At 43.0% G+C, this 11,994-nt stretch overlaps 1 protein-coding gene across 7 annotated transcripts in view; it reads left to right on the top strand.

The window, feature by feature from the left end:
• The first annotated feature begins 3,182 nt into the window (after positions 1-3,182).
• The window catches only part of WDR20 (WD repeat domain 20), a 78,837-nt gene continuing 70,025 nt past the window's right edge, over positions 3,183-11,994 (top strand). For all 7 annotated transcript variants that reach the window (XR_012645897.1, XR_012645896.1, XR_012645895.1 and 4 more), the window contains exon 1: positions 3,183-3,482. Coding sequence is in view for 4 of the 7 variants with exons in the window: in XM_074996482.1 (XP_074852583.1) it covers positions 3,234-3,482 (249 nt within the window). In the remaining 3 variants the exon portion in view is untranslated. The remainder of the gene's footprint in view (positions 3,483-11,994) is intronic.

The following is an 11,994-nucleotide window of genomic DNA, read 5'->3' as shown; positions in this document are numbered from 1 at the left end:
GGCTTGCACACACACCTGTTTGAACAGATATGAGCAACACCTCTTAGTTACAAGAGGTCGGTAACCATTTTTTCCTCGAGAAACACTTCTTTTGTTTTGGGAGGTTTCAGTTGGAACTTGAAACTTCTGTACATAACAATAAAAGACAACAATGAAACAAATCTTTGAATGTTTAAAAGTACAGATTTCTTAAAAATTGCAAGAAATGTTAGATTGCTTTCCCTGCATAGCATATAAGATGTTATTAATCACATATATGCACAACAGCGTTATTTTCAAACCTATGATACAAGCAGAGCTAACATGTAGAGGCAAGATCAGCACAATCCTAAATATTAAAAAGGGTGATGAGAGGCGCAATTCAGATGCTATGAAAGCACTGGCAGCAACAGTACTGTGCAGCAACACAGTGAAAAAAGATGCTGCTTTACCAATACAGTATGTTATCAACCAATATACTTTTCATTTTTAAAATGCTACAAAACGTTACAAACCATTGGGAGCATTTTCATAAAGATATCTTCTAATTTGCAGTGATAATGACATTGTTATATGTTGAAACAAGAGTAGTCAAGTAACACTTTAAAGACTAACAAAATAATTTATTAGGTGAGCTTTTGTGGGACAGACCCACTTCTTCAGACCATAGCCATACCAGACCAGACTCAATATTTAAGGTGCAGAGAACCAAAAATAGTAATCAAGGTGGACAAATCAAAAAAATTATCAAGGTGAGCAAATCAGAGAGTAGAGGGGCAGAAGTGGGGGGAGTCAAGAATTAGATTAAGCCAAGTATGAGAATGAGCCCCTATAATGACCCAGAAAATTCTCATCCTGGTTCAAACCACGTGTTAATGTGTCGAATTTGAATATAAAAGAGAGTTCAGCAGCCTCTCTTTCAAGAGTGTTGTGAAAATTCCTCTTCAATAAGATGCAAACTTTCAAGTCATTAACAGAATGGCCCACTCCATTAAAATGCTGGTTGACCAGTTTGTGGATCAGGAGTGTTTTGATGTCTGTTTTGTGCCCATTAACTCTTTGTCTAAGAGAGTTTGTCCAATATACAAAGCATCTGGGCATAGTTGGCACATGATGGCATATCTGATGTTAGTTGAGGAACATGAGAATGTACCCCTGATTCTGTGAATAATCTGGTTAGGTCCAGTGATGGTATCTCCAGAATATATATGTGGACAAAGCGGGCAGCAGGCTTTGTTGCAAGGAAAAGTTCCAGGACTGGTGTTCCTGCAGGATAGACTGTGGCTGTTGGTGAGAATCCTCATAAGGTTGGGAGGTTGTCTGTAGGAGAGAACAGGCCTGTCACCTAGGGCGTTCTGGAGTGTGGCATCCTGATTAAGGGTAGGTTGTAGGTCTTTAATAACGCATTACAGTGGTTTCAGTTGGGGGCTGTAGGTAATAGTCGTGTTCTGTTCTTGGCTTTTCTGGGCCTATCTTGGAGTAGCTGGTCTGCAGGTATTCATCTGGCCCTGTTGATTTACAAATCAAGGTGGACACATTAACACGTGGTTTGAACTGGGATGGGGATTTTCTGGGTCATTATAGGGGCTTCTTTGCATACTTGGTTTAATTTAATTCTTGACTTCCCCTCCTCCCTTCTGCCCCTCTCCTCTCTGATTTGCTCACTTTGATCATTTTTTTTCTGATTTGTCCACCTTGATTACTATTTTTGGTTCTCCATGCCTTAAATATTGAGTCTGTTCTGGTATGGCTATGGTCTGAAAAAGTGGGTCTGTCCCACGAAAGCTCACCTAATAAATTATTGTGTTAGTCTTTAAAGTGCTACTTGACTGCTTTTTTGTTTTGATAGCATATAGACTAGCACAGCTTTCTCTCTGTTACTGTTATATGTTGGAGTTTATTATGGAACTTAATAATCCCATAGCTTTCTCAAACCATTTGACTTACCAGTTTGAGTTCACTTTACAGTATTTTTAAACTGATGTTTTTTCTATTTGGAATTTTTGGCCTTGATTCTTTCAGTTTCTTTCTGTCTGCACTTAGCTTTCCTGCATGTTTGTGATCCCAGCCCCTGAATTTGGGCTTTGCCAGCAGAGAGGACTCATGAAGTTGGCAGAATCAGACTTTAAAAATCCCCCAGGATAATGGGGTTTACCCCAATGGCATAGTCAAAAAAACACCCTACTTTGGCTTTCTTTGCAGACCATGCATACACACTTAGGAAGAAGAGGGGGAATGTCAATGGAGGGAGGAGGCATGATTGAAGCATACAATGGGCAGAGCTACTGCAAAAGTGAATAGTAAAACATAACCTAGTACTGCTCTTATTTATGCCAGGAACTAGACCCAGGTGGCTGTAGACTCCATGATATGGCAAGAAGAACCATGATGGGGAGAGCAGCAGAGCAGGTACAGAACCACTCCATCAGCCCCATGTTGGCTGCCAACTTCCTCCATGGCCACTGCTACCCAATGAGGCACTTTTATCGATGCTGCTGGAGTGGCAACAGAGGGCAAATGAGAATTGGGTCCTTTACTTTATATTTGATCAGATGCCTATTGACCAGTGTACATTTACTGGCTAAATAATGATCCCTGACATCGTGCAATCAAGTAGTGTGACAGATCCCAGGAGGTGAGTGTAGGCCCAGAGAGATGAGGGAATTACCAAGGCTCACAGTGTTCCTGACTGACTCTCACACCTGGCAGTTATCTCAGGTGGGAACGCACCGGGTGCACAGCGATAAGAAGTTACCCAGCACCTCAGAGCGCTGCAAGAGGCTGCTAAAGCCCTGCCACAGAAACATTGCATCGCCCTGAGCCCCTCGGCATTCCCATGGGCTTTGAGCCCCCGTCTGCCCGCAGTGCCCTCTCAGGCTAAGGCACTGTGTTGCCAGCCCCCGCCAGGTCTGACAGGCAGCTTCTGCACTGCCGTCTGCCCTGGCAGGCAAGAGCACGCCCGCACCCCGCCCTCCGTGCGCTACCCCCGCTCTACCTCCAGGGCGGCACCGCCGCCTCTGCTAGCGCCGGAGAAACACCCCCGGCCCCGCCTCTCCCAAGAGAAGCTCCTCCCCTTTGCCCCAATAGCGGCCGCCTAGACGTCAGGCCATCTAGCACATGCGCACAGGCTCAGTAAACAGGCGAGCCAGCTCCTCCCCTTTACGGCTTTTGCGTGGCCGCCCTCGGGTAGAGCGAGCGGCGGCGCAGTGGGGGCACATCCGGGCACTGGGGCAGGATGACTGCTCCTTTCCAAGATGGCGGCGGAGGGAGGAGGGAAGGAGATGAACGAGATTAAGACCCAGTTCACTACCCGGGAGGGGCTGTACAAGCTGCTGAGCCACTCGGAGTACAGCCGGCCCAACCGGGTGCCCTTCAACTCCCAGGGCTCTAACCCGGTCCGCGTCTCCTTCGTCAACGTCAACGACCAGAGCGGCAACGGCGACCGGCTCTGCTTCAATGTGGGCCGGGAGCTCTACTTCTACATCTACAAGGGGGTCCGCAAGGTACCTGCGCAGCCGGGGGACGGGAGAGGCCGGGGGCCTGGTCCGCTCGGAGCAGAGGGGCGTGCCGCGTTACCTGACATTAGCTACAGTGTGGGCCGGGAGCCCCACCTGCGAGGGCTAAGAGAGCCGCCCAGGGGACGGGCTTTGCCCCACTGAGTTTAGCGCGCTCCAGTGGGGGCTGAGAGGGTTCTCACAAGGCTGTGGGGGCGCCCTGTAGCCGAGAGCTGTGCCTCTTACCGAGCAAGGGGGCTTGCATGGTGCCGGGCCTTGAGGAGGGGGACTCCAGGCCTCGGGTGAGGAGTGAGGGGAGAGCCCTGAGAAGGAAGAGGATTAGTGCTGGGGGCTACTTAGAGAACATAGGACTGGAAGGGACTTCCTAGGTTGTAGAGTCCAGCCCCCTGCTGTGGCTGTCAGCTGTGTCCTATAATCCCTTTTAGATGTTTAAAAAATAGTAAATTTAAACCAGAGAATCACCACCAGCAGCCAAAGTATATTCCTGTGCAGGACTTTCTTGGGCTCCAGAGGGTAGGTTTGGTAATGGTACAGACTCATCTGGTGCTACAGGATGAAGATTATGGGACTCTGTAGAATGTATGGTGTTTGCATGGAGGTGCTAAATCTCTGAGAGGGTGGTGTTTTAGTCATATTTGGGTTAAAAGGAAATTTTTCATATTTAGAATGAAACATTAGAGGTCTAATGTTATAAGATGTGAAATAACCCCAAGACTGTCTCATGATGGGCCTGATACAGTGAACTGAGTCCTCAAAGGCCGAGACTCTTAGTTTCTAATTGCAGTACATAACAAAAGCTTTCTTTATGATGGAAATACTGATGTAATGTAATGTAAGATGCAAAAGCTGCAAATGGTATTTGGTGGTGTCGGTGTAATAGCTTGTGCTTTAAATGGCTAGTATACTATATTGGTTGGCAAAATATATGCTTGGAGTCAAAACAGAAATTACAAATATTTGTACTATACTTGGTGCCATACTTTAAGGTATTTAGTGAGGCATAGAAAGGGGATGTGAGGCATAGAAAAGTCTTAATAACCTGCCCAAGATTGCATGGGAAGTTTGGTGGGATAGCAAGGAATTAAACGTAGGTTTACAGAGTTCAAGGTGAATGCCCAAACCCCTCTCTTCATAATTCATGTAAAATGTAAGCACTAGCTACTTGCAGAGGCTAGTAAGGATCAGTTGGTAATGACTAACAACTGAACAGACACTGTTTTGAGTTTCTAGTTGTATGAAACAAGTCTTGCACACATTCTGACATTTACATAAATTAACTTAATCATGTGATGAATCTCGGTCATTTGGGAATATTTTAAGTAGTTGTGAATTAAATACCAAATCAGTATTTAAATTTAGGATCTTTAAATGTTTGTTGTTTTGTTGAATAGATGAACAAATAGTAACTTTAATATTTCCACTTTATAGTCCATAGTGGCTTTTTCTACATATTAGTTAGTGTGGATGATAAAACCTGTCTTCTAACCCTTGCCATTGCTACGGTTCTATCATCTTTGACTTAGTTTTCAGTACAGAATAATTGCAAATTTCTCCAACTGGTTTACTAGAGTAGCTTTTAATACATCTGTGTTACAGTATGTATGACTCTTACCAATCTTTTTTTAGTCATTTGTTATTGCACTTAAAGTAAAGAAGAATCTAGAATTGGAAAATATGCCATGGAAATAGGGAACTGAGGAGTTTTTAAAGTGCCTGCTTACATTTGTGAATCTTATCTGCATTCTTCTAATAGTTTTCAGTGTCTTGGTAAAGCAGCATTTAACTTTGTATTTGTGGGTGTAGCAGCAATTGAAAATTCTATTTTACTTACCTGCTGGATGTCCAGTGTGGGTTTTGAGATGTAATATAAATGTTCTAAATATACTTCAGATACAGTAAAATATACTAGAATTTGTTTGTGTTGGTCAAAGCAATCTTATAAGACCTTCAGAGAAGATCTTAAAGTCTTTTTAAACTGGAGTTAGCAATTATTGTATTAAAAGTAACATCAAATGTATTAAAAATAGACAAATTAAAGAAAATATTATAGGTGAGAGAAATGCACATTAGGGAAGTTAATCTGCCATAAATTTGGATTGCTTGCATATGTGAATGTATCTAGAAATTTCAATGAGCTTGAAATCATTGTGGTCTCTGATTCTGCAGACTGAGGTCTATGACTTTGGCTCTTTGTATAGAAAATTGGCAGTAGCATAGGGAAGATAGTCAGCTGATGATTACAGCTGTCAGAATCATTAACATAATTTTCATAAAGAGAAATGCCATTTATTGTAAAACTTGCTACTGCGTCTTGCTGTGATATATATAAGGTAAGTGAAAAGAGTTCAGTTGTAGGTTAAACTAGAAGTGTAAAAGTCTTAACATGAATAAATTGTTATAAACTTCACATACATCATGCTTCTAAAGTAGCCTAAACTAGACAGTAGTTAGCTAAGGCTGATTAAACTCTGCTCCTTAGCCTGTGTATGTGGCATGGAAATACCTTTACCTCAATGTTAGCAGGCTGAATTATAGTCTAGCTTCTGCTAGTGAATGGTGTTACTCTGAATTTATGCTTGGAAGTGAGGCTTGGGATTTTTTTGTTTTGTAGTTTGGATTGTGGTACATAAGTGACAGGGTTGAGCAAATATTTTAGGTCACGGCCCCCTTTTTCAGTCCTGCAATTAGCTGGGGTTACCCCGACCTGTGGCAGGGCCACAGGAAGTGTGCTCTGGAAGGGAGTGGGACACTTGGGAAGGGGATGCTGGAAGGCCACAGAGGGTGACCCAAAAGGGGAGGGTTGTTCAAAGGGAGGACCCCAGGAGGGATCTCAAGAGGATACCTCATCAAGCTGGGAAATCACCAGCTGCCCCCACTACTTGTCTCAGGGCTCCTCTGGACCCTGGCCCAGAGGCCGGAGAGGCATTCCCTTGGCAACACAGCGGTGAAGGCCTTGCAGGAGAAAGCGGAGCACTGGCAATGCAGTGGAAGCTGTGGCGGGTATGTGTGGGTAGGATGATCACACTGTGCCCCCCATTACAAAATGTCACATACCCCAGGTTTAGAACAGTGATTGTTATACTTTCATAGTTTAGGTACTTTACAATGTTAATTACAGCAAATACAAGTTTGTATTTAAAGCTGTACTATAACTTAACAGGTTAAAAAGAAATTTTCAATTTTAACTTTTCATGCCTGTTTAGAAGAAGTCTTTTAAAAAGCCTTATTATTGAGTTCTGCACGTGTTCCTCTTGACGTTTAAGGAAGGAATCTGCCATTGTCTTCAGAAAAAGCATGATCTACTCCTCAGTTTTAGATACATAGCTGCAGTGGGAACTTTTGCAGGTAAAGGAAGTTTTTATTTGATAGGTACCATGCTTAATTTAACCATGAAAGAACTAGCAAAGGAAAGAGATACTGCAATACATTTCTTCAAAGATTGTGTGCCACTGCAGTAAGTTTGTTTTACTGTGGGCCAGGCATAAGTATGACTCTGCTCATCTCCATGGGGGAGGGTTACTACAGATCTTTGAAGAACTCAAACAGTGATTGCAATATGAGAGGAACACACGTACTGTGTTTCCAAGCACAAGTAAAATAGAGTATTTGGCTTAAAAAAGTAATATGTAAATAGACTGAAGACCACTTTTCTAGCCCCATGAGACTGATGGATGACCTTTGGTAAGCTTCTGATGTGCAGATAAGCGCCTATCATTTTAAAATGTTTTCTCTGTAATGCTTTTGCCTTAAGAATAAAAATGCTGTCTTAGTGAAAGCTGTGTGGTAGCTTGTAACTGTTGAAAATACTGTTCGTAGTCCTCAGAGAGAAAGCAAAGCACAGGTGCTGGCCTATGGGTTATTGGCTTGTTGGTGATGTCCCAGTGTAAGTCACAGAGAGATGCGTCCATAAAATCCTGGTCATGAGGAAGAAGTGTAGGTCTCCATCCAAGAAAAGTGATGTCTAGGAGCTAGAAACTTGAAATGGGTGTCCTCAAGTGACTAGGGGAATACAGGTGCATTTGCTGTCAAACTATGGCAACTATCTGTGCTGGGAATTTCTGCTGGTTATGAACTTTTGGTATGTACTGTCTTGATTTAGTCAAAAAAGAACTTGGAAATGGTTAAAATGACACCCCCGTCTGAATGTGAATCCGAGTCACATCCCAAAGGATATTTCTTTAGGTCGCTTTTCTTTGGCTGCTTTCACATTCCAAATTGTCTTCATCTGCTGTTTTTTTGTGAGTTAATCTCTATTTGGAAGTCTCTATCTAGGTTGCTGGATTGTGTTGCTTTGGAGATGAATCCTGTGTAAGGATTGGTGGTGTTAGTATGCAACACTTTCTTAACCTGATTTCTTGGTGGTAGACTCAGAAGTTGGATCCTGTCTCCAGCATGATGTAAAACTTGGAAATGCTGAAATAGAGACTTCGGCTATGTCTACAGTAGAGTTGTGATAAAACCCATGTAGTGGCTACGTTGCTAAGGGAGTCTGTCAAGAGTAAATCAACAGAATGTAGAACTTTTGCTGACAGCATTCTGCTGCCCCTCATGAGGCAGAACGCTTCTGTCGACAGATTGTCTACAGAAGGCCAGTCCGGACATCCTGGGGGGCCCCTCTGTTGAGAGACAGGGCTTCTGGAACACTGGGCAGCCTTGTGTGTTCTGCCTCCAGTTGGCCGTTTTGTTGAGAGAGCGAATGGGCAGTCTGGCTGACCTGTTGACAGAATGGATTTCTCTTTCGATCCGCTTGGCAGTCTGGCTGCGATCTTGCAATAGAAATCTTGTCAGAAGATATCTTCTGACAGAAACATCTGACGGATTGCTCTAGTGTAGACATAGCCTTTCAGTTGGGAGTGGGGAGGGGCGTAAGAAATCCTTCAGTCTGCCTTACAGGCTTTTCATAGCGCAAACATAGGTTTTTCCAAATTTTCTCATCAGAATAGGTTTAGCGGTGAATTTGAAGAACACAGCATGGAAAATACTGGAAACTGAGAGAAAAGCTGATCAGTTATTTGATGTAATGAGGCTTTTATGCAGTATTTTGTGTCTTGTTTTAGGAATCAAAGGCTCCACAAAACTTAGTAGATTCCAGTTTTGACTTAAACATAGATCCAATTAACTGGAGGGTGAAACTGCAGTTTGGTAAGGAGAAGATAGTGTTGTGATGTAATGAGGTGTGGCCATTTTAGTGAAAAACTTGGCTAGTTAAGTATTCTTGGGAGTGTTGGTATGTTCCTGTGGTTTGTGTCAAGGCTAGATATGTACAACCATCTCCTCTTAAGGTGAAGGCTTTGCTGGAGGTGAAGTCCAGAGTTCTTTTGAGAGTGATACTCTTTGGCTGTGAAGTGCTATCTGAACCTCACTTGAGAGCTCAGGGTTGCATGTTTACATCTTCAGAATAAATTTCTGTCCAAAAGATAACTCTTCTCCTTGAGGTCATTGCTTGTGCAACTCTGCTGCTACAGCATCTATGACCTTTCCCTGGTGGCATGTGGTAGGAAAGAGTCAAATAATGGATGTTCCCTGTAAGTTGAGTGCTTTTGTGGCTGTTCAGGAGAAATTCAAATGCCACCCACTGATTAGCAGAGCGCCCACAGCTAGGTTTGTTTCTATTGGTACTGCACACTTATGCATGCCTCAGTGCACATAATTTACTCTGCACATGGATGAAAAAATCCACAAATGGATGGAAAAGATTAGAGGGAACACTGTTGGGTTTTGGTCAGATTGACTGGTTCCTTGGTCTCCCCATGCTCACCATAAAGATACAAAGCAGGGTGTAATTTTTCAGGTATAGACCAGGGAGCCGAAACTCACTATCAGATACATCTCATTTGTGAACCACAGAGCACTTTTTTGATAAAGCTGCTGTTTTTCATGTTTGCAGGGTCAGTAGTGAATTAAATTAACATCATATATAAATTAATCATAGAAGAACTCTCTTTCCTTTGTACATATATCATGAAGTTACAAGTGAATTTAACTAGGCCTTAAAGGCTAGACTCACAGAGAGACTTAGGCATACAACATGTAACTCTGCTGCTCGGTGGAATTTTCAGCTCTGTCTTACTCTCCCTGTACCATAATAGGGAGAGTAAGGTACCTAAGGGATTAACAAAAGCCAGCAAGCTGAGTGGTGAGATGCCTAAACTAGTCAGTGGGAGATACTGAAGTGAGTGGTAGAGACTAAGCACTACTGCCCAAAGGAAATTAGGTAGTTGAGTCCAGAGGGATGTACCAGCATTTGATTGGGGTTCACAGTCATGAACCCCTTCTGCAGTTAATCTAGGGCTAATGCTTGTTTTTCTCATGAATAGAGCTCAGCCCCTCACCTCCTTATACCAATAGTCCAGTGGTCAGGGCACTTGGCTGTAGTGTGGGAGACTTTTTTTAAATTCTTGGTTTGTCTGATTTGGAGAAGTAAATGCCTTACCTTCCAAGCTGTATAATTTCTTTCTCTCTTTGACACAGTAAGTAATTATATTAAGTGGAATAGTTTCAACAGGAGAGATTAAGATCTACCAGAGAATACCCAATAGCCTAGTTACTGTAGTGACCTGGTATAGGGGAAGACTTCAGCACAAGTCCCTACTTCAGGTCAGGTAGAGCAGGGATTTGAAAATGGGTATCCCACATTTCAAGTGCCTTAACCGGTGATCTGTTTGGTATTCTGAACAAACATTACAATTTCTGGATGACAGCACCATTTTTTCCCCGTCTGGGTGCTTGCTGCTAGTGGAGTATGCTTAAAGGTTTCCAGCTACCAGGTGTCATCTCTCCTGGTGGAGATCTGGATCTCCCTTCCTTTTGATATGAGTTTTTAAGGCTTCATGGGTCTCTGATTTACACTGTGATTCCTCAGAAGCCAAACTGCCTAAGCAATCTTTACATTGCGTGTCCTCTCAAGCAGGGATTCTCAAACTTCATTGCACTGTTAGCCCCCCTGACTCCCAACAACAAAAGTTACATGACCCCACAAGGAGGGGGGAGGGGGGACTAATGCTAAGGCCCAAGCTGCGCTGCTTGAAAGAGGGAGAGGCTGAAGCCCAGTATCTTCAGCCTGAGGCAGAGAGGGGCCTGAAACCTGAGCTGCACCACTCAAGGCTGAAGCCCTTTGGCTTTGGTCCTAGACAGTGGGGCTTGAACTTTGGCTATGGCCCCAGGCTGCAGCAAATCTAACGCCAGTCCTGGTGACCCGATTACAGCAGGATCACAACCCACTTTGGAGTCCTGACCCACACTTCGAGAACTGCTGCTCAGTGGACTCACCAGTGTATTGCTCACCGTTAAGTGTTCCTCCACAGCTCCTTCTCTAAGGTAAATTCATTATATAAACCTATTCAGACAGTAAAAGAATCTTCAAATGTTAGCTTTCCAGAAGTAACCCCCAACTTTAACTAGGGGTTTGGTAGATTTTAGTTTTTAGTCATAGAGTTAAAGCAGAATGGACCATTAGATTATCTAGTGTGATTTCCTGTGTATCAGATATCCTGTATCTGGCATAAGGGGTAAACTATGAGGTGGTAAAGTTTGCAATTGTTACTAAACTGCTCAGGGTAGTTAAGACCAAAGGAGACTGTGAAGAACTTCAAAAGGATCTCACAAAACTGAGTGACTGGGCAACAAAATGGCAAATGACATTTAATGTTGATCAAATGTAAAGTAATGAATATTGGAAAAAATAACCCCAACTGTACATACAATCTAAATGGGGGCTAATTTAGCTACAGCTAATCAGGAAAAAGATCTTGGAGTCATCATGGATAGTTCTCTGGAAACATCCACGCAGTGTGCAGCAGCAGTCAAAAAAAAACGGGATGTTAGGAATCATTAAAAAAGGGAAGAGAATAAGACAGTATATTTTATTGCCCTTATGTAAAATTATGGTATGCCCACATCTTGAATACTGCATACAGATGTGGTCACGTTGTTTCAGTCATTAGAAAAAGGCAACTAAAATTATTAGGGGTTTGGAATGGGTTCCATATGTGGAGAGGCTAAAGAGACTGGGACTTTTCAATTTAGAAAAAAGGAGGCGGTGGGGGAGGGAGATATGATAGAGGTATATAAAATTGAGTGGTGTGGATAAAGTGAACAAGGAATAATTATTTACTTGTTTGCAGAATATAAGAACTAGAGGACTCCAAATTAAATTAATGAGCAGCAGGTTTAAAAGAAAGAAAAGGAAGTTCTTCACACAGCATACAGTCAAAATGTGGAGCTCCTTGCCAGAGTAGGCTGTGAAGGCTAAGACTAACAGGATTTAAGAAAGAGCTAGATTAATTCATGGAGGTAAGGTCCATTAATGGCTGTTAGCCAGGATGGGTAAGGAATGTTGTCCCTAGCCTCTGTTTTTCAGCAGGTGCAGAGGGATAGCAGGAGAGAGAGTGTTAACCTGTTTGGTTCACTTCCTCTGGGGCACCTGGTTTTGGCCATTGTCAGCAGACAGGATACTGGGCAATGTGGATCTTCGGTGTGTTCCAGTATGGCTGCTGTTCTG

This window comes from Carettochelys insculpta, chromosome 6, assembly GCF_033958435.1.
Source record: "Carettochelys insculpta isolate YL-2023 chromosome 6, ASM3395843v1, whole genome shotgun sequence".
In the NCBI taxonomy this organism is placed as follows: Eukaryota; Metazoa; Chordata; order Testudines; family Carettochelyidae; genus Carettochelys; species Carettochelys insculpta.
Note: the sequence above shows the minus strand (reverse complement) of the source record. Positions and strands in the feature narration are given on the sequence as shown.